The 21,593-nt window shown below is 59.0% G+C and overlaps 2 protein-coding genes across 2 annotated transcripts; one reads left to right on the forward strand and one right to left on the reverse strand.

Moving 5' to 3' along the window:
* The first annotated feature begins 1,504 nt into the window (after positions 1 to 1,504).
* LOC114068302 (chloride intracellular channel protein 2-like) lies at positions 1,505 to 10,581 on the forward strand. Its single transcript, XM_027904285.1, has 6 exons — positions 1,505 to 1,901; positions 6,514 to 6,623; positions 7,006 to 7,131; positions 8,131 to 8,237; positions 8,632 to 8,813; positions 8,958 to 10,581. The coding sequence occupies exons 1-6, from the start codon at positions 1,851 to 1,853 to the stop codon at positions 9,117 to 9,119; spliced, it is 738 nt and encodes a 245-aa protein (XP_027760086.1). The 5' UTR covers positions 1,505 to 1,850; the 3' UTR covers positions 9,120 to 10,581.
* A 3,745-nt stretch (positions 10,582 to 14,326) lies between these two features.
* Positions 14,327 to 21,557, reverse strand: LOC114068300. Its single transcript, XM_027904283.1, has 8 exons — positions 21,322 to 21,557; positions 19,626 to 19,794; positions 19,097 to 19,217; positions 18,141 to 18,313; positions 16,993 to 17,171; positions 16,406 to 16,559; positions 15,995 to 16,122; positions 14,327 to 15,671 (listed from the first exon to the last, which is right to left on the reverse strand). The coding sequence occupies exons 2-8, from the start codon at positions 19,693 to 19,695 to the stop codon at positions 14,892 to 14,894; spliced, it is 1,605 nt and encodes a 534-aa protein (XP_027760084.1). The 5' UTR covers positions 19,696 to 19,794; positions 21,322 to 21,557; the 3' UTR covers positions 14,327 to 14,891.
* Positions 21,558 to 21,593: the final 36 nt, after the last annotated feature.

Below are 21,593 nucleotides of genomic sequence, written 5' to 3' on the forward strand. Positions count from 1 at the left end.
CCTGCAGAAACACAAACACCCTCCTTGCACCCAACCCTTTGGGCAAGGTGCCGGTCTTTGCTGCCACCCTTCTGCCCCCCAGCCTCTGTGGGGCCAGGTATTGGACACTCCGGCACCTTCTGGGGAGGGCACTGTGCTATCCCGGGCCCCCCCGCTTGCAGGAGTTAGGGCCCTGCCTGCTGCTTCAGCTAGGGGGAAATGCTACGGACTGGAGCTGCTGGCTCTGACCCGGGCTGAGGTCAGCACAGACAGCAGCAGTCAGCGGTGCCAGGAGCCATCGCGGCTCCCGCAGGCTCAGCATCGCCCGGGCAGGGGTGGCAGCAGGGACCGGCACACCTCACCTGGGGGTGCACAGCCGGAGCTGGGTGACGGGTGAGCACGACAGGGTGCCGACACGGCCCCCTGGGGCGCTAACAGCACCACAAACCCATCCCTCTCTGTCAGGCAGTTTCCTGCCCCCTCGAGGAGAGTTCCAAGTTCTCCAAAATCTTTGATGGGGCAGAAAGGAAAAGGCTCCCCAATATCCCCCTCCTCCACCCCGTCCTTGCAGCCCCCAGCATAAAGATCGCTCTGGATTGAGGAGCTGGACCAATCCAATCTCTGCTGGGGAGCCTCCTCCGGGAGCCTGCAAAATCATTTCCCACCCTAATTGCTTCAGTGGGGATTGCTGTCTTATCAGGGGTTGATTATTTTTAGGAAAGTTGGAGCTTCTCTGAGCTGTGGGGGAGGGGAGGGGCTGAGTCAAGCATCGGGGGTCCCATTTTGTGCAATGGTAGCAGCTATGAGGTCCAGAGGTGCAAGGAGGGTCTTGCCCAAGAGTTAAGCCCGTGGGTGCTGAGAAGCTGTCTCTGCTGGGACAGCAGCCAGGGCGATCTGACAGCAAACATCTCCCTCCCATCCTGGGGAGGAAAGCAAGCCGTTCATCCTTCCTGCGAAACAGCCCAAATTCCAGGAATGGGGCCCTGCCGGGGGGTCTGTGCCGGAGACATCCCGTCCCACCATCCTGCCGCACACCACCCAGCTGGGTGGCTGCCAGGGGGTTCCCCACTGCTCCCCGACACTGCTCCAGCCTCTGCGCTCTCCCACTTTGGCTGTTTTGCAATCCTTCCTGCCCAAGGGCTGTGCCCTGGCTTAAAAAAACTGGTGGCAGGTGGCCAAGCTGCTCCACTCAGCTTCCCTGAGCACTTTCCCTGTGCAGCCCAGCTCCTTGCCGCGATGGGTGCTCAGAGGAGCCCAGCCAGGGGTCCCCCGAAGGGGGTGGGCTGGGAGAGGAGCCGTACCCTCCCTCCAGGCAGATGCCCGTCATAATGCAGCCACAGGAGGCAGTGGGAAGGTCAGCTGGGTTCACCCCAAGGAGATAAAGAAGCCCTGGGGTACCAGACGCCGGCGTGAGGGTGGGAGAGGGGTGAAGGTCCGCTAGGAGACTGGAGCAGCAGGAGGAGCGGCAGGAGAGACACTTCCTCTGCAAACCCCTGCTCCGGCTGCGAAGTGACGGCAGCGGTGCTGGGGACACCAGCCCACTGCTCAGAGGCACTGGAGCAGCGCCTGGGTGGGTGTGATAGACTGGAAGGGGACTCGTGAACATGACCAGATAGACAGACCCGTGCTGAGTCACGTCTGAGAGGCCCCGGCAGCTTCCCCCGCTTGCTGGCGGGTCCCGGCGCACACCCTGTTGCTCCTCCCTTCTTCAGAAGGAAGGAAAGGGCGAGCCCCAGCCCTCCACGGGGCGAGAGCAGCCGAGGGGCCCGAGCCGTCAGCACTTTGAAAGCCTCACCCGACAGAGCTCTGCAGAGGACAGACCAACTCGCCACAGCAGTGTGTAGCCAGCGGGCCCTCCCCACGCTGCCGGGATGGACGGTCACAGCGCTGCCAAGGAGCCCGAGATTGAGCTGTTCGTGAAGGTGGGTCTCGGGGGGGACAGTGACTGTCTGGCTCACCCTCACCAGGATCCAGCTGGGTGCAGGCGGTGGGAGTTCACGAGTGTCTTCCCGTTCCGTGAGGCTGGAGATGGGTACCAAATTCGGCGTTACTTGCCATGAAGGCTGGCTAGGTGGGTGCCTGGAGGAAGGGAGCAGGCATGTGGTGGTGCAGGGACCGTGGGGTGTCACGCCCAGCAGCCTGAGGGATGCCCTGGTCTCGTGGTGGTCGTGCACCCCAGGGGAGTGGCACTGCTGGCAGCTGGTGTGATGAAGGAGCGGGCACACACGTGCCTCTCGAAACCCAGATAAGACAAGCCCCAGCTTGGGAACAGTAAGCAGGAGGGCTGGGAGCAGCCACTTCAGCTTCTGCTGAGAGTGGGGTTGCGAAACGAGCGTGGATGGCTTGGGGAGCCGGCGCGGGAGCCCGAGTGTGGGCAGGATGGGGCAGCATCACAGAGGGGTATTCGCTGGAAACAGTTTCTGGGTTTTTCCCTGTTAAGCAATTTTCCAAATGCTTTCCTCGGAACATTTTAACACTCGAGTTCAAAATATCTGCAGCGGGCACATGGGGTGCAAAAAGAGAGGAGCCAGAGGTGGTGGCTGGTAACTGCGTGTGCCCGCAGCAGTGCCAGTGGGGCCCTGGGACAGTGACTGGGGGGGCAATGCCCCCCTGTGCCATCACACTGAGGTTTTAAGGATGGTTTCTCTGTAGCCACTCAGCCCCGTGGGCTTCGCTCCTCCTTTCCTGGGGTAGCTCAGTGCACGAAAGGACTGCAGCACTGGGCTGGAGGCACTGGCTTCCCTGGGCACTGCACGGTGCCTTCCTTAAGCTGTGGTTGGAAATGTGTTAGAAAGGATTATCTGAGCCTTCCCAAGAGGGATCTCCCCCATCCCTTTGCCAAAATTGCCACAACACTGCTTGCTGGACATCGAGCTTGGCCGAGCCGAACCCAGACAAGCGTACTCTTGGTGACAGTAATCTGCATCTTGAATTCCCTGCTTAGCACTTCTACCTGGGATGGCTGTAAAGGAAGATGATACATGAAGTGACTGCAATGGCAGCAGCATGTTCAAGGGGGTTTTCAGAGGGAAGTGAAACAGAAAACCAGCAGTGTCCTCAGGACTTCCCCTGTGCCTTAATTAAACCCAAAAAAAAACCCCTCCTGGCTTGTCTGTTCACAGCTAAGTTGATGCTGTGCCACTCCCTCCCAGCACTCAGGACCCATCTTTACTGAAGACACAGTGGCTCTGGCTGCTGACAGGCCCCTTCCTGTGCCATCAGCACCTCCCTGGGCTGAGGACACCCCAGACACAGCTGTAAATCATGGGGGTAGCTCCTGCAAGCACCCACCCACTGGCACGGCACAGCACAGCCTGGCAACATGTTTCACTCTGGTGAACACTGGAGTTACCCTGGTGAGGACAGGCAGGACATGGAGCAGCTCCAGCTTTGCCCTTGGGTTGGGGTGGGTGTCCCCAGGGTGCTGGCTATTCCTCACCAGGCAAGAGCACTGTCCCTCTGGCTGGGGGCTCTCCCTGCCTGGGAGGAGGCTCTGTCCCGCAGCCCCACCAGGCATTCAGCTGCTTCCTGGCTCTCAGGGTGCCTGTAGGAGCTGTGACACCTCCCATGGGGGCTGAGTATTTAGCGGTGCCCCAAACAGGCAATGCTGTTCCGTCCTCCCACTGCATTTCAGGCTGTTTCACCAAGGGGAAACCACAGGAACTGCCAAGTAACTTTGGGGTTTGAATGCCCTGTGCAGCCTTGTGAGGCCTCAGAGTTGTGGCTGAAAGCCTGCATGCCTCTAGAGATGCTGCACTAGTCCAGGCTGGGTTTATTCATCAGCTGAGGGCAAAAGAGTGAGGAAAATCAGTCTGGAGGGTCTTCAGGCTCTGTACCCCACCCCAGCCCTTGCTGTAGCGTGGGGAGCGGGCGAGGCTCTTTGAGGAAGGAAGTGCAGAGGGATGACTCGCCCACCATGCTGCTCTGCATTTGCCAGGGAGGGAGGGCATGTGACTGCAAGTCTCCCCTGAGTGTCCTTGGCTCCTGAGGGCTTTCCCCATGGCCAGTTGGTGACAGCAGGGCCCTTCCAGAGCCCAGTGCTCTCCCAGCAGTTCCCAGAAACTGGTGGAACTCCCCTCCGCTTCCTCCAGATGGCTCTGAGCATCCTGGGATGGGTCTGGCTTAATTCCTTCTCCCTGCAGAGGCCATCCTGATTTTCTTTTCACTCTGAAATTCCCCACCTCTCCATTTTTAAAAGATGAGGGGGAAAACCAGCCTAAGCTGCTCAGGGGCTGGAGCTCCCAGACAAGCATGGAGAAGCCTGAAGCAGGCGAGCACAGTCTGAGCCTAGAGCAGCCCCAACGAGGGGCATCCCCTCTTTTCCCCATCCTTCCCACCCCACCACTGCCCCAGGGGGACTCCCCTAGAGCTATTGTGCTGCCATGGCTCAGCACAACAGCTCCCGGGAGGGACAACAGGACAAACTAAGCCTTCTCCTTTCCAGCCTTGTGCCAGGCCAGGGAAGTCGAGGGGAGCACAGCCAGCAGGGAGAGAAGGAAGGAAAGCAATGGTCCTCATGCTAGGCAGACACAAAAGAGCCTGCTGAGCTGTTGGTGCTGGAGATGCTCCAAAGAATGGCAGCAGTTTGGGGTCATAGGTGGCAGCAGTGATGGAGAGGGGACGGGGAGCAGACACGCCTTGTGCTCTTGCCCACTGGCAGCCCTTGAGGCTGTTCTCTGACTCTTCCCTCCAGCTCCTTCACAGGAAGTCTGAGACCCAGTTTAACCCTTTTCCAAAGAAGCCCTATTTGCTATTAGTGACACAGGATGCTCCTGAGCTGTAAGCCCCTGGGAGCACTTGTTATTAATAGCCAGCAACCAGCCTCGTGTGTGGATTCAGCTTCACTCTTGGGCACGTCCCAAATGAACCAACACTTTTCTCTCTTCCCATTTCTTTCCTCGGGAGCATCATTCCATGCCAGCTGAGCACAAAAAATGCTTGTTTAAACCAGTTTTCTTTCCTCTGAAAGCACTAAAAGTTGTTGGCATGGTGGAAAAGCAGACCACCCTGCTCCAGCTCACCACCTGGAGTGTCAGGGTTTTGTTTTGATCTGTTTACTGTCCCCTTTGGGTTGAATTTGAGGATGGTGTGTCTCTCCTAAAGAAGCTGAGCACTTCACAGTCCACAGGTTTCTGGGCAGCTGTGGACACAGACAGGTGACTTGTAGCACCTACCTCCAGCCTAGGAGAGCCAGGCACAGGTCTCTGCCTCCTCAACCATCCTGTCTTTGGAGCCCCAGAGAGGTGTGAGCTCTGGAGCCACCTCCAGCTGCCCACCATGGATGTTTTTGCTGCTATTTGACTCCATCAGATCCTCTTAAATCTATTCGCCCTCCTGCTTAGCCTCTGGACTTCAGCTCACCAGTAGATATCAGGGCTTATTCCAGGGCTGTCCCACTGGGACTCCTGTCCCACGGCTCCATGGGAGCAGCATCCCTCTGTGACAGGCTGGTGAGAGCTGTGCTGCTTCTCCCTGCTGGGGCAGGGCAGCCACCCTCTGCAGAGCACCATGGCTCACGTGCAGCTCAGGAACCCCTTCACTCTCTTAAAGCAGATGAGTTTCCTGTGAGCCATTTCGCCTCTCACCGCAGCACAACTTCCGTCTCGGAGCAGCACCTCGGCCAGTTTTTATGCACGAGGGGGGAACCTGCCACGTTTCTCTTGCCAAACTCCTTGCAAGGCATTTCAGTCCTTTTTGCAAAGGATTGTCCAGCTGCTACCCAGCAAGGAAACGGGCTCCACTCTGCCTGCTGCTGCCTTCCCTTGGGATTGTGGTGAACAGGAATCACCTGGGTGAAACCTTGGTGAGGGAGCCCTGGTGGGACTCAGGCAGAGTATCCAAGCCCCTCACCTTCCTGTATTCCTACTGCTGTTTGACCCTGTCCTGGTCACAGAGCAGCCCCCTGAGTGCTGAGGTGCAGCATCTGTGCCCATATAGAGGGGCTGAAAGAGGTTCCTTTAGCAGATGAAAGTCATGTCTGTTTTCTACTGACGCTGTGTGGGATGCCAGCACAAATTCCCCTGGGAACAGCCCCACTGTCCCCAGCCTGGGGCAGGCTGCTGGGTGGTTCTGGGCCATCTCCAGCCCGGGGGAGTCATGCCTGGGTTCATTAAATGCACATGAGACTGGAGGCAGACATGAACAGCACATGAAAACAAACTGCTCTTTTCCTGGCAAACATGAGCTCATTTCCCTTCTCCCACCCTCTTCAGCCTGGCCTCTCAGCCAAGCGGGCCCTCCCTTCCTCCTCATCCATTAGCAATCACCCTCCGCCTCCTTCCCCTGCCTCCTTCTCCACTTCCTCTCAGATTTATCTCACATTTCTGGGAAGGACCAGACCCCGGGCATCCTGAGGATGCTCTACGTCCTTTCCAGTGGCCTCTGGGCCACGGCTACAGCCAAGCTCCGGTGCTGGGATGTGCCGTGCCAGGGAACCTGTCCAAGCCCTCCATGTGCCTACCCCCAGTGGCTCTCCAACTCCAGGCATCCTGTCTGTGGAAGGGTTAAACCCTCATTTCTCTGCTTTCCCGGCAGGCTGGTCTGGATGGAGAAAACATCGGAAACTGCCCCTTCTGCCAGCGCCTCTTCATGGTGCTGTGGCTCAAAGGGGTCAAGTTCAACGTCACCACAGTGGACATGACCAGGTGAGACGGCACCGCAGCCCCGCGCCAGCGGTGGGCGGAGACACCTCCTGCATCAGCGCTTCTTCCCCCTACCCGCTCCATAGCCGGTGTGACACTACACAGGGACAATCCCCGTGCACACACTGCCCGCAACCTGCGGGGATCAGGGGCATGTGCACAGCCCAGGGAACCCCTGTCCTGCTGGATGCAGGGGTGAGCCGGCGGCACCACAGGGCAGACCGAGAGGATGGGGGGAAACTCGTCATCTCCCCAAAGCCGGCAGAGCGCGCAAGTGGGGATGCTCCCGGTCCTGAGCCCCCTCCCGCCCCCTCAACCTCCACCTGGGGCTGGCGGGGGCAGAACAGGCTGCCGGCTCTGAGCCTGCTTGTTTTCTCCGCTCCAGGAAACCTGAAGAGTTGAAAGATTTAGCGCCGGGCACCAACCCACCCTTCTTGCTGTTCAATAAGGAGCTGAAAACAGACTTCATCAAGATTGAGGAGTTCCTGGAGCAGACGCTGTGCCCGCCCACGTAATTACAAACTCCCTCCTCCCCCCTTTCGGCACCGGCACGGTGTTGCGCAGCGCTTGGCAGATTGGGGAAGCGGGGCAGGGTGCCAGGAGGTGCCAGGAGGTGCCAGGAGGTGCCCGAGGGCAGGGGAATGGCCCCACATCCCCCGAGCCTGCTTTGCAGGGCAGGGGCTGCGATGCTGAGGGGCTGGATGCCCCAGGGAGGGCGTGGGGGCGGCAGGAATGGGAAACAATGAGAGGAAGTGCACCAGTCATCGCACCCCCTCACCGGGGACAGAGTAGGAGTGTGGGGAGGTCCCCGCAGGGACCCCGGAGCTGGTGGTTTTGCTGCCGGCTGTGGCAGCTGGTGTTGAGGCAGAGGGAGAACACGAGACCCCCTTTGCTCACTCATACCCAGTGCACTCAGCTGAGCAAAATCAAATGGCCTTGCTTGACTGCAGCAGCGCAGGTGGCACGCAGAGCTTGCTGAGGTGTGATGCCCCCCCCGAGCTCACTGGGGCGCTGCCTGCAGCCCCCCAAGCCAGCCTTCCCCGTGCCCTGCATGGCTGCAGCCGCCCTCCCCCTGCTGCACAGGAGGAAGTTCAAATGCATTTGTCACAGCTGCCCAGCGTGCCCTGGGACATGCCTGCAAGCAGGAGACAGTTCCTGAGGAAGTCACGGGAGCTTCTGGCTTCCCGAGACCCCTCTGAGCCAACGTTCATCCTTTGGGCTGGGCCAGAACTGCCTGCAAGCAGAGCTTTGCTGCGGGGCTCCACGGCCACCAGCAGCCCTTGAACCACGGAGTTTCTGTCCTGAGATTGTCCCCTGGTAAACACCCAGGGTAGATGACACAACTCACGGGGTGGCAGCTGCAGTAATTCACAGCATCACAGTTCTCCCACAGACAGCTGAACATCCCCTGCATCCTCCAGTACCAGCCCTGGGCACGGCGGCCCAGGAGCTGACGCTGCTGCTTCCCTGCTCCATCCCTGCCTGCACTGACATGAGTGTCTCTTTCCAGGTATCCACACCTGAGCCCCAAGTACAAGGAGTCCTTTGACGTGGGCAGTGACATCTTTGCCAAGTTCTCGGCATACATCAAGAACCCACGCAAGGAAGCAAATATCAGTAAGGATTGGGGGTGGGGGTTGCTGGGCTGTAATCCTCCACGCTGCGGGCGGGGGAGATGCTTTTGTCTGCAGGCAAATCCTGGCATCAGGTTAGGGTTCCTGCTGCCTGCCCCACCAGAGGCTCCTTGGGAAGCAGATTAGGGGTGGGGAGGATGAAGTCAGTTGTGTGTGCACTCCACAGGGATAACAGCAGAGATAATGGGGAGATAATGCTGAGGTCCCCTGGAAGCTGAGACTGGCCAGGGTCAATGCTGAGCCTCGCTCCTGTGGTCCTGAGGGCTTTTTCCCCTCTCTGCAAAGCCTGGGGGAGGCTCAGCCAGCCCAGCCCAGCCTGAGGCTCAGCTGGGAGCCCAGAGCACTCGCTCACTGCTCTCGGTTTCCTGCCCTCCCAGATTTTGAGAAGGCTTTGCTGCGGGAGTTCCATCGCCTGGATGTCTATATGAACACTCCTCTCCCAGAGGAGATTGACCAGGACAGTGTGGAGGACATCACCGTCTCCAAGAGGAAATTCCTGGACGGAGACCACCTGACACTGGCTGATTGCAACCTCCTGCCCAAATTGCACATCATCAAGGTAATGGCACCAGCCTGCAGGGCCAAGGTGGGGGCACCTGCTCCCAGACGGGCTGACAGGAGGCCCTGCTGCCAAATCCAGAGAATGAATCTCCCCCAGGTCTGAGAAGTCTCAGCCTCCTCTTCCTCCTCCCTTCCCCTGTAGATTGCAGCCAAAAAGTACCGCGACTTCGAGATCCCGGAGGACATGACGGGTGTGTGGCGCTACCTCAACAACGCCTACGCCTGCGATGAGTTCAATCACACCTGTCCTGCAGATGAGGAGATCGAGCACACCTACGCCAGCGTGGCCAGGAAGATGACCTAACCCCAGCGAGGGGTGGGCTGGCAGCATTGCCCCGGCCAAGCCCTCCGACTCCGCGGTCCTGACACAACCAAAACCAGCCGAATGAGGGACTGGAGGGGGTTTACAGCATTGCTGCCCCCTGCCTTTCAGAAATAGTGCCTTGCTTCACAGCCCCTGCTGCTGCCTCCTCCTCCTGCACCGCTGGCTGCAGTCCCTGGGCGCTGTCAGTGCTGACCACGCCTATACACTGGTCCCATCTGGATGCGGCTGCATCCCTGCTCCCTGAAAACATGTCTCCCGGCCTGTGACTATGTGTCCTGGGAAAAGCTAAGCACTAGACCCCCTCAGCAGTGCTTTCATGGAAGAGATGAGACCCCCAAATGGCTGGGCCAGCCCGGCCTCCCCATCCCCTTGTGCAGCCAGGGCTGCTCTGCCAGCCCTGTGTGGTCCCAGCCACCCCTGCCCTTCCCGGGATCCCACTGCCTCCCTGAGCTGGAGCTGTTTGAATCCACCTGGTGCCACCCTGTATAGCACCTGGGGCTGGCGTTTGGGCAGTCCTCCTTTCCTCCAAGGCATCCAGCTCCCTCTGAAGACACCCAAAGGCTCTGCCCCAGCAGCTCATTGCAGTGGCCAACTGTGCTCTCTCTGAGGTCTGTGACGTGTCAGCTCCCCTGAGGACACGGGGGAAGGCGGGTGCTGGGGGTAACAGCTAGTGCAGCAGTGCCAGAGCCTACCATGGGAGGGAACAGGGGGTGAGGGGACCCACAGAGGGCTGGGGATGGAGGACTGAGGATCAGGGCATCCCTCCCGTGGGTGCCAGCACCCCGGCCCACGTGCTGTTGGCTGCAGGGTCCCGCATGGCTCCTGAGAGCTAAGGAGCCTCTCCATGCCTTGCAGGACCCTGCAGGGGATGCCACCATGCTCTAACTCTACAACCCCTGGTCCCCACTAGCTCTTCAGGCACTGAAGCAGACTGGGAGCAGCCATGGGATAGGGCACATGTTTAATTTTGACACTGGAGAGCCCAGGAGAGCAGGCAGAGGCTGCTTTGGCAAAGTGCTGTGTCTGTGGAGAGGTGTGGGCAGGTGTGGTGCCCCTTGGTCAGCACTGTGCTTTCTTGTCCCTTGTAGCTGACATGAGGCATCAAAGCTGCTCTGCACAGCCACGACATCCCATGCTCCCCCCTCTGACACCTCCAGCTCCCCCAGGACTCCCACCAGAGCTCGTGAATTTGGCCAGCCCACCCCAAACAATTCACCCCAGGGCGAATCGATACTGTACAGTGAGTGCAGCGGGTTCTGTGGGAACATGGCAAGCAGAGCCCCCTCAGCCCTCACTGCCGCTTTCCTCTTTGCACTAAACGTGTGTCCTCGCAAGCCTGCCTTGGACAGTGCTGGGTTTGGGGACTGGGTTTGTTATTAGTGGGTTTTGGTTTGTTTTTTTTTTTAAACTGAGAAAAGCAATAAACTATATTTTAATATGCCTTGCTGGTGTGCTGTCAGCCAGGGGCCAAGGCTGCTGGCATGGAGGGTGCTGTGGGGTGGAGGGAACTTCCCTGCAGTGGAACCCCCTCTGAGATTTAGCAGAAATGAAGCTCTAGCCCCATTCTCTGCTGCCCTGGATCACTGGGATTCACATGGCAGGAGAGACATACCCTTCCAGGGCACAGGCACTGCTGCCTGCCCACGCCAGACATGCTGTGGGGAGAGAGTGCAGGACCCTGGGATGGAGCGACCACAGGATGCTGCTCCAGTGAGAGGGATTTATTCATCTGCTGCTGGCAGCAGCAGGTCCCTGCCAGGCCACAGTGGTCACTGCCTTGCCACAGGTCCACTGCTATGGGAGAAACAGTCCTGCACCCTGGATCCTTGTGGGCCTCTCCTCTGCCCCATGACACCCCTCTTCTGCTGCAGACCTCTCCCCTTTTCCCCAGAAGGGACTGTAGACATTCTAAAGCTCCCTGCACACCAGCCAGGGGCAGGGTCATGCATGGATGGCCCACTGGAAGGCGCTGGGACAGTGGTAGCAGGTAACTTCCAGAAGCAAGATGTGAGAAAAAGGAAAAGATCCTTATACGAGGGGTTGCAGCAGTGCTGGGCTGCAACTAGGAAGTGTAAAGGAAGGAAGGGAGATGTCCCTTTCTTTTCCCAGGCTCTCCTTCAACTTTGAGGTCAGTTCTAGGACAGCAGCCTGGGAGCTGAATGCCCCGGTCCACACCATGGGCACCCTCCACCCCAAAACACAGGCATTCTCCACCCTAAACCACGGGCTTACCTCACCCCAAGTGGACGCTTAGCTGGGACTTTTCTCCAAACAAAAGTCTGTATCCAGCCTGTTTTCCATCCCCTGGGTGCCAAGTTTCATGTCACAGAATGAAGTCCTGGAGGCAGGCTCATCACTTGTGCTGTGAGGAGAAGGCTGCTATGAGGAGTAAGCAAAGAATCCTCCCCAAACTCACAGTGCAATGTGAGATGTGCCCAGCTCAGAGGGCAGTTCTGCTGGTGCTGGCTGTCACCAGGAGCATTAGTGATCCTGGGGGGCAGAGAGCTACTGAAGCAGGGCCAGGGACTGGGAAGGTGTTAAGCTGAGCCCGCATTCCTTGTCCACAGACCAGATATCTCCTGACGTGCATCTGGAGGAAGGGAAGCACAAGGACTGGCCATATCTCACAGACCCTTGGAAGAGCGCTGGCAAGTGATCAGGCTCCTCTGTCCAATGCAGGGGAGGTCACCCTGAGAGCAATGGGACCTGTAGACAGAGCTAGGTGACAGCTGATTCCCTCAGCTCAGCTTCAGCAGGGTGCCCATGGCACCTCCTGAGGGCACACACTTGCCACGCATCCCCAGGTGAGGGCACTCCCAGACTGGCACACAAAGTAGGACCAGTTTTGCTCTGTAGTGCCCTGGGGTGAGCTGGGCATCCCCATTGCCCCATTTGGGTCCTGACCTGCTGAGCTGCAGGAAAGCTCCTGCCTGGAGAGAAACTGCACGGGTCTGAGCCAGTGAGTTCACGTCTCTGCAGCCTGTCAGCCCTGTAGCCCTCTCCAGACACATTCTCTGAACACACCACAATCAGGTTCCACATTCTGGGGCTCCCACTGTCCCCACCCACATCCCAGTCGACTTCCCAGCCAGGCCAAGCAGCTCAGACCACTGAGAGGGAGGTACAGCAGGAGCCTGGACATCGCAGCTTGGACCTGTCAAACCACAAAGCCTTTTTTTGGCTGAAGAATGAAGTGCAGCACGACAGCTCTAACGCTGCTCCTCTGTCCCACTTCGGGGACCCATCTGGAGCTACGGAGCCATCACAAAGGCACAGGGAGGCTGGGTGACACGGCCTCACCCAGTGAGGTCCCAGGTCCCTGCCAGATACACAGACACGTGCTGGACAGTGCTTGAGGTGGCTGTGAGGATTTGGGGTAGCTCTGGGCTGTCCCAGGGAGGTGGCAGGGCAGCTGCAGTGACAGGTAGGAGGGAGAGCAGGCGGAGCAGGGCCCTGCTCTCTGTAGCTCTGCCTCCTGTGGCTTTCAAAGGGAAATGGGGGTGTTCCTTGGTACTGGCAGCCTGCAAAACACTAGAGCTTGATTTTCCCCTGTTGTTTCAGGGGCCACCATGTCCCCCATGTTTGTCAGGCACAATGGTTCCCATGCAGTGGCTGTGAAAGCCCCATTAGCCCCCACACAGCAATTTTCCACTCTCCAGCATTTTCATAGGCTGGCAGCTCCGCTCTCTGAGAATTAGTAATAAGAAATACCCTCTTGCACAGTCCTAAACCTGCTGTTTCTAATAAAGAGCTGTTTGCAGCTGCATCCCTCTCGTTGCTTTGATCTGGCACCGGCAGAAGCTGAAAACACCACGGAGAGAAGGCAGGAACAGCCGATTGATCGTGGTGAGTCAGAGCTTTCACCAGCCCCCACACGGGTACCTGCGGGCACAGCCCTGTGCCTCAGGCCCGAGGCCAGCACCAGAGATGGCATCTGACCTCCGAGATGATGGTGCTGTGGGGTGGGTGCCTGAGGCCCAGTGGCTGGCTCACCCCTCTCCAGGCTGTGGAGGCAGTGTGGGATGCTGAGGCAGGAGGCGGGTGTGTGCACACGCCTGAGGCTGCAGTGGTGATGGAGGGACTGGCCAGGCCTGCGTGGGGCTGGGGGCTTACACCTGACCCAGCTCCATCCTGCTCAGCACAAAATACCTGGCCAGGTAGACCAAAGCAGGGTCTCATCCAGACACTCCACCCACACCCCTTGCTGCACATGGTCTCTGTTGGGACGTGCTGGGACCTCAATCCCAGCAAGCGTCGCACGTTTTCTCTCCGTGGCTCTGCAAAGTCCCCCGCACTGCGTGCACCTCCGAGGCGAAGCAGAAAAACCCCTCTTGCATCCACTTGGAAACCTCAGATGCTAAATGCCATCTTGAAAGGTCACAAGCCTTCTGCCTTTTTCCACTCTGCATGAACAGCTTTTTCATATGAGTGGGGACATCCCAGCTGCTTCAGCCACCCCTGGGCCAGGACGAACCTCTGCTGCCAGTGAGTAACTGCCTGAATCACCTCTGGGGATCCCAGCACCATTGCCCAGACTCAGGAAAGAGCTGGTTCTCTTCTGACCTGGCCAGCTGTGATCAGAGCACCGGCTGTGCCCCATGCGAGCCCAGCACCTCCAACACACTGGATGTGGACACCAGTTTCTCACCTGTTCCCAGATCCAGAGTAAATCTCATCAGTCCAGGAGCCTGGATTTGTCAGCAGGGGTGAACTCCACTGATGCCAGCCTGTGGCACAGCACAAGGAGGTTTCCCCTCTCCCAGAATTGAATACAGCCGAAGATTAGTCCCAGACAAAAGGGTTCAGGACACAAAGGTCTTGCTGCCCATGGAGTGCCCTGGGCAGCCCATCACCTGCACCTGAGACACCGAGGCTGTGGGCTTTCCATCCTGGGGGAAAGGGCTGTTGTTCGCTTGCAGGAGCCCAGCGCCGAAACTGCAAGCCTGTCTCCCAAAACTGAATTGAGGACGTTTTCAACTTTGGATCTTCACTTTCGGTGGTCTGGACCATGATACATTTACGTCTTTTTCAAGTACACACCGCTATCTAGTGGACGTTCCCCAATGTCACCGTTCCACGGTTCCACTAGATGGCCGCGCGTACACAGAAAACAACAACCCAAAGTGAAGCTCCAAAACTGGAAACGTTTCAGTCACCAATCTCAAACGAAAGGTGTCAGGACAGAAAGGGTTTGCTGACCTTCCCCCGGTTTTCCCAGTGCCTTTCCCAACTGCTGTTCAGACACGGCTGTGCTGGGTCTGTAACACAGAAACAGTGAGCACAGAAGCCAGTTTTCTGTAATAAATGGGTGATATTTAAAAACAACTCCAGCACATAGTCAGTATTTCCAGAGAGGTAAAAAAACCCAATCTCCTCTTTCATTAAAGAGGTTCATATATGAGCGTTACATAAATTTGCATTAATACAGATACTGTACCACATATACACACATACCAAATGGATAAATAGATAAAGAGTTTTGGGGGTGGAGCTTTGGTCCGTTCTCCTTATGCTTTGGCTCCATAGCACCAAAATAGCGGAAGAGAAGCTCTAGAGATGTGGATCCCGCCCCTCCGTGGCAGCCAAGCCTGGAGCACGCCTGTGCCTGCCCGCGGGCACCTGCCCCAGCCCCGTCCCCAGCCTGTCCCCAGCAGGTTGGGGCAGGCAGCCACCACGGCCAGGGGGCTCCGGGCAGCACCTTGGGCTGTGCTGGGAGCTGGGGGCTCCCGGAGATTCCCAGGGTGCCCCCACTCAGGTCGGGCCGGGTGGGGCACGTGGCTCATAGCCGGAGAAGGCAGCTGCCCGCAGGACGGCGCAGGGCGAAGGCGGTGGCTGGCAGGAGCTGGGGGTGCCTAGTACTGCCTGCTCTGAGTGGCCTCGCTGCGTGGTGCTGTCACCTGGCTCAGTCCTGAGGCCGGGCAGGGGCCGGAGAGCGCAGAGGAGCTGCCCTCCCTCCTCCTCCTCACTGTCTGGCAGCTTTACGGAGCTGAGTGGGACCCAGTGCCTGGCCGTGCCGAGGCCATCCCGCAGGTCCTCCTGACTGCGGCTCCTGTCCGGCATGGGCAGAGGAAGGCGGCTGCCTGCTCCCGGGGCTGGGCACTGGCATTTAGAATAAAGCTGGAGGTGCAGGGTATGCCATGTCTCAGGTGTTAGGCTGTCCCTGTCACCTACGTAGCTGTTTCCAGTCAGTCCCGCTGGCACCAGCTGCTCCGGCACATCATCCCTGTCACCTGCCTCCTCATCCTTCTCCAGCTGTGATGGGACCTGGGAGCCCAAGGCATGTCCCAGCAGGCTGTCGGTGCAGGATGGGTCCCTTCCCTTGGGGCAGTCCGGGCCAAACCCGTTGGCACAGTAGCCGGTCACGTCCTGGGTGAGGTCTGGGAGGAACAGTGGGACCGCGGGTGATGCCTGTTCAGCTGCAGGTGGCCCACAGGGGGAGAGCACAGTCTGCAGGAGCAGGGCCAGCGGCTCCTCCTCAAGCTCGTGGAGAGGCACCCGAATGGCCACGCTCAGCTCGTTGTTCAGGAGAGCCTGCAGGGACACAAGCAGTGACGTGGTCAGCCTTAGCCAGCCGAAACCCCTGCCAGTGTGAGGGTGACAAACTGTGCTGAACACTGGGGACCGTGCTGCCCAAGACCTCTCCTCCACTGTGACCCATGGCTGGCTGATGCCCTCCACCAGTACCTTCCCTTTGGGGTACAGTGGTTTGGACAGCAGAGGAGGCACCTGGCTACCAAGATGGGCTTGGTGGGGTGAGAGGTGGAGGGAAGGAGGTGCTGAGCCCCTGCAAACAGAGGGCATCCCAGCTCAGTTGGCACACATGGTGTGGAGGCTGAAGGAGGATCGTCACTCACCAGTGTTTTGGGGAGGTGCTTCTCGGAGGGTTTGAGGAATACGTGCCGCTGGACAAAGCAGATCCCGGCCACACTCAGCAGCAGCAGCACAAAGAACACACTCAGCACAGCAAGGACCCAGGGAAAGTCTGCTGGGAGGTCACAGCAAACTGATGAGTGGAAGGACTCCAGTGCATCCCTCCCAGCCCACCCTGTGCCCGTGATTCCCCTGGAGCCTGCATGGCAGTCTGGGATGCTGCAGGAGGCAAGCCCAAAGCAGAGGGTGAGAAAGCATCGCCCCGAGAGGTCCCCACAGGGCAGTGCTGGCTCACAGCCCTGATCACAATGGCTGGGGGTCAGGGACCCACACGAGAGTCTGCAGGACCCGAGATACAACCGTGCCTGCTGAGCTGGCGAGAGTGCTCCTCCCACCTGCAGGGCCTGCCGGAGTCACCAGGCACTGCTCCGCCTCCCGGCTCCTGTCCCTGGCCACCCCAGTGGCTGCCGTCCGGACACAGTACCATGTCCTGGGCTTCAGGTGCCCGAAGGTGCACGGCATGTCCTCGCCGCTCCGTTGGCAGGGCACCTGGAAGTCGATGGGACAGGTGACCGCAGTGGCTGTGCATGGCTCTACTGCCCAGCGCAGCCTCAACGTCCCACTTGCCCCACAGTCCCTGGTCCCTGGCACATCCAGCGCTTGGTTCTTCGCCCCAGAAGGTGTTCAGGTCCCAGAGCGCCTTCTGGAACCGCTGTGGCATCACCTTTCATGTGAATAGAACCCACCACAGGTTCTTCTTACCCATGCAAGTCTGAGGGAGCAAAGGGGTCTCCTGCCTTGCTGAGGTGCGAGCCCCAGGCTGGGGGAGCAGAGCACCTCACACCTGCGTGCTCAGCCAGGTGTGGGCAGGGCTGGGGCACAGGCACCCCCACACCAAGGCAACCCGAGACGGCAGCTTTGCTGCACCAGGAAATCTCGTGCAAGCCCTGCACCCTCTGAGCCCTGCCCAGCTGCCACGCACCTGCTGGACAAGCAGGTCCCCCTCGTACAGGTGCAGCCAGTACCGTAGTTTCTGCAGCACTCGGTCCACTGGCTTGTAGGAACCAGTTCTTCTCCTGTAGGGAGTGAGCGGCATCACGATGTTTACGCTGAGGATTTGATCCTGGAGCAGCCAGGACAGCTTAGGGGGGCCCACAATTGCTGTAGGGAGAGAGGGGAAAAAAAAAAAAAAGAAGACAATTCAACCCTTCAAAAGAAGGCAGGCATCTTGTTTCTCTAGAAATGATATTTTTGTATCTGACATCCCCCTCCCAGTGCACAGAAGCTCCTTGGGTCTTGTCTGATGGCACTTTGTGCTGTGAAACCAGCTTTGGGAAGGGCAGCCACCATATCTTCATGAAAGTCAGCACTGCTTCTGCTTCCTCCTCACACCGACAGACCTGTGGCAGCACCGGCTCCCAGTGCCAAGCCCTTCACCCCTGAGCCATCCCCCAGGACCTGGAGACCCACTTCTGAGGGCAGCAATCACATTCTAGGTGGGCACCCCTGTTTCCATGCCATTTGGATGCAGAGGGAATGAACAAGGGAACCCAAACAGCTGATGTAGACCTCATTTAGCTGCTCACACGTTTGGTTCACGTTGACAACCCCCTGTGAGTGGTGTTGGTGGTCCTGAGTCTCTCCTACCTCCAAGAAACCTCCTGGCTTTCTGGACAGGACAGTCTGTGACTGAGAAGAGTCTGTGACTGCCAAACGTGGCAGCCAGGGTGAAGGCATCGCCAGAGGGACTGCCCCTGCCCACCCCACCTGCACCAGCTTCATCTTACTGGAGCAAAAACACCTTTCAAAAGCCAAGCCTGAAAGAGTATCCTCTTTTCCCCAATTCACTGCATTCTCCAGAAACCCAGATTCTCATATTGTCTTGTTGGTCTCGGGCCTCCCATCCATCATGCTCACCTCAGTGTACCTCCTCTGTCCCCTTGCTCTTCACCCAGTCCTCCTCCAGCAGCTCTGCCCCATCCCTTTCCTCCAGCCAGAGTTCTTAGCACTTTTCCCACCAGTATCCTCATATGGTTTCTCACTGTATCCCACCAGATCTCTTCAAGGATCCCCCTCCCCGTTTTTCCCCTCCCAGGAAGAGCCCAGCTGGAGGAGCTCCCCTGTCCTTACTGTCTCTGTACAGCTGCAGCTCGCTGGAACTGGCCCACTCAGACTGCTCGCCTCCGGCCACCGCTCGCACCCGTGCCCAGTACATATCGTGGATCCCGTCAAAATACAGCTCACACTCCCAGGAGCCAGTGCTGTTCCCCCTGCAGGCATCTGCCTGGATCCAGCTCGAGGTCCTGCCCAGGGAGAAAGCACAGGGATTGCTGCTTTTTGGCACCTCCCCAGCCCAAAAGGGAGGGTTGCCCAGCTACCTCCATCCTGCCAAGACAGAAAGCGTAGGAAAGCCCAGGGGGAAGCCAACAGTGTCCTGGGATGCGTGAGGAGGGGGGTCACCAGCAAGTCGAGTCCCTCCTGGGGACAGATGGCACCTGGCACTATACCCTGACCTGTGCTCTCTGCGAGGAGTAAACACACGTGGGCAGGGAGAGCCCGCCGAGGGGTTGAGGCTCTGTGCTACGAGGGAGGCCAAGGGAGCAGTGACTGCTGAGCCTCAGAGGAAGGTGGCTTTGGCTGAGGGGTCTTATCAACACAGTGGAGAAAAGAAGATGAAGCTTTCCTCTCAGCAGTGCCCAATAAAAGGATGAGAAGCAGCAGGCACAGGTTGAAATACAGGAAATCCCATTCAGAATAATGGAAAAAAACCCAAAACAACAAACCCACAACCCCAGCCCCAAAGCCACCACTTTGTTTTTCATTAGGAGAGTGACCAGCAAAGGGACCAAGCTGCCCAGAGAGGTGTGGAGGCTCCATCCCTGAAGGTGCTCAAATCCCAACAGGACATGGTCCTGAGCTGACCTTGCCTGTGCAGGGGTGGGATGAGCCGGTCGCTGCCAACTCCACTGCTCTGTTCCTCTGTGTTATTTACTGCCAGCCAGCAATCCTCTGGCTACCAAGGGTCCCCAACAGCCTCTGGCAGGGTGCTGGGGGACCAGACCCTTCACCCCCTCCTCCCCACCTACCGCTTCCTCCACTCCACCTGATAGGTGGCGTGGCTGGGCGAGCTGGGGTCCGGCTCCCACCGCAGCCAGACGTGGAAGTTCTGTGCCTCCAGCCTCACGCGCCGTGGCCGCAGTAGCATCCCTGGGAGGGGGCAGAGGTGTGTCAGGCAGCGCTGCTCTGCTCTGCAGGGTCCCCTCCTTGGCTAGTCACTGCGTGGTTATGCTGCGCAGGTTCCCCCCTCCCGCAATCCCCAGCTTCAGCTCGGCAACAGTGGGCAAATGCTGACTCTGCAGCAGGATGCTCAGGACCTGCATCCCCCCAGTGCCTCGCACACCAAGGGAACCCTCTCCATGCTCCTGCCAAAGGCACCGACACCCTGACACAGCTGCTGCTGATCCTGGGGTTTTCTTTCCTCTCACGCCTTGAAGACCACTCGGTCCCCTCCTCTCCACAGGTACCTCCTGTAGGTCTAGGAGGTGTCCCTGTGCCTCCCCTGCTCTGCAGCCAGGGTGCCCCCAGCCTGCAGCAGCAGCTCCAGCAGCAGCTTACCGCAGAGGAGGGAGCAGTTGGCCAGGGACAGCAGGAGGTGCAGGGCAGGGCTCATCCCGCCACGGCCCATCCATCTGTCCCTCGCTACGCCGCTGCACCGGGGGCTGTGGTGAGGGGTGGGTGTGCTGGAGCTGTTCTGCCACCTGCAGACATGATGGGCAGCTGGGACCTGGGATTAGAGAAAGGATATTTTTTTCCAAAAGCTTCAGCCAGAGACACCAGCCACAGGCAAGCCTTGCCCATGGAGTCTGCATGCCCAGCGTGGCACAGAGGTGCCCGCTAGGGAGAGGCAGGGAACGCCCTGCGACCCCCTGGGATGGGTGAAGCAGCAGCAGGGCAGGTGCCCTCGGGGCTCTGGTGGCAAGTGGACCTGCAGGGACAGTGGGCAGCTGCCACGCTCTGCCATGGCACTGTGCACGTGCGGCAGGGACCTTCCGCTGCACCCACCTCTGGCACTGTGCGGTGAGGAGCCACGCTGCCGACGTCACGGGGATGTGGGTCTGTGAAACCTCCTCACCCGATGCTCACACCACTGTGGAGGTGACTCAGCCCAGCTCTGGGCATGACTCACACCGGCACAACCGGTGACACCACTGTCAGGACACCCCCAGCCCTCCATGGTATGGGGAGAGCCCCGTGTGTGTCTGCACCCAACCAGGTGCAATGGGGCACCCCGAGGGACCCCCCCTGGGGCTGTTAGCAGAGACCTCAGCCCTGTGAACCACAGCAGAGGCTCGTCCCACTGGGCACCTCTGTCTGACACCTGGCCAGCCCCTCCTTACCTTGGCCTTGCCCCACCATTCAGCTGCCAGGAATCTTTCCCTGTTGTTGTTGGCCATGGAGGTAACCTTCCTCTTCTGGAGGAATGCACAAGAGCTTTGAGGCCACCAGTGCCAACATACTGGCTGTGGGGACACATCCCCCTGTGACGATGGGAAGCCCAGGGCCACCTCCAGAGGCAGAGGGGTGGGAGCATCCCCTGCCAGACAGGACACCCGCAGGGCTGGCTCACTGCAGCTGCTGCCTCTTGCTCTCCCCATTTCACACCGAATCTGCACTACTGTTACGAGTGCAGCCACCTCAGCAGGCAGGTAAAAAATGCTTTCCCTGTTTTCTGTCCCTTGCAACGTTCAGAGCTTGAAACAAGGAGGAGCAGCCAACAAGCAGGGACGTGCAGCTGCAAACCGCGGGCGAGGGCTCAGAGGCAAGACCTCTGAAACTCCAGAGCCGAAGCACGGGCAGTGAGTTTGGGGATTCCCCCCACCCCGAGGCCAGCAAGAGCCCTCCCAGCTTAGCAGCAGCAGACCCCAGTGAAGTCAGCACCGTTTCTGCCTGGACAGAGAAGGATCCCCAGGACCGTTCCTGGGACCTGTGTGGACACAGAACTGGGGAACTGATGGACCGGCTGCCTGCACAGGCAGGGACGGGGCTTCTCCAGCTGCTGGAGGCAGCACAGGGGAGCCAGTGCTTCCACAGCAGTGAGGGTGTCCTGCCAGCCCCACACTGACCCCAGCACACCCGCTCTCCTTCTGCCCTGCCCAGCAACCCTCCCTGTGTTGTAGCAACCGTAAAAGTACGGCTTAGTGGATATCCCGCTGGCTGAGACCGTGGGGATTTAACCCCCTCTCCACAACATCCCCTCCTTTGCCTGCATCCCTGTTGTCATGCCAGCTGAGGCACCAGTGCTCCCCCCTACCTTGACCCGTGCAGCTCCTCGCTGGTCCCTGGTGTATCAGGAACCCACCTGTGCCCACCACGCTCTGTAAAACGCAACACCCTCAGCTCAGCAGCCCCACATCCGGCTCTGAGCGTTCACTGGAAGCGTCATCAGGGTCTGCTCAGCTGCCAGGCTCCCTCCAGACTGGGGACGGGTCTGAGTCCTCTGTGCTCCTGCGCTGGGAGGCGTCCAACAACATGTGATTTGGCTTTGGTGGATTGTGCGTTTTTTCCTGAGCCAGGGCTGTTTTT

This window comes from Empidonax traillii, unplaced genomic scaffold (assembly GCF_003031625.1).
Source record: "Empidonax traillii isolate 1590-97213 ecotype Southwest subspecies unplaced genomic scaffold, ASM303162v1 scaffold1035:size206130, whole genome shotgun sequence".
In the NCBI taxonomy this organism is placed as follows: domain Eukaryota; kingdom Metazoa; phylum Chordata; class Aves; order Passeriformes; family Tyrannidae; genus Empidonax; species Empidonax traillii.

Coding starts and splice junctions, on each gene's coding strand:
- LOC114068302 (XM_027904285.1), top strand. CDS start 1,851: ATGGACGGTCACAGCGCTGCCAAGGAGCCCGAGATTGAGCTGTTCGTG. Junction 7,132..8,130: donor CAGACGCTGTGCCCGCCCAC/GTAATTACAAAC, acceptor GTCTCTTTCCAG/GTATCCACACCTGAGCCCCA. Junction 8,814..8,957: donor CCAAATTGCACATCATCAAG/GTAATGGCACCA, acceptor CTTCCCCTGTAG/ATTGCAGCCAAAAAGTACCG.
- LOC114068300 (XM_027904283.1), bottom strand. CDS start 19,695: ATGGGCCGTGGCGGGATGAGCCCTGCCCTGCACCTCCTGCTGTCCCTG. Junction 19,218..19,625: donor CAACTGCTCCCTCCTCTGCG/GTAAGCTGCTGC, acceptor GCCCCCTCCCAG/GGATGCTACTGCGGCCACGG. Junction 16,123..16,405: donor GACTCCGGCAGGCCCTGCAG/GTGGGAGGAGCA, acceptor ACCTCCCAGCAG/ACTTTCCCTGGGTCCTTGCT.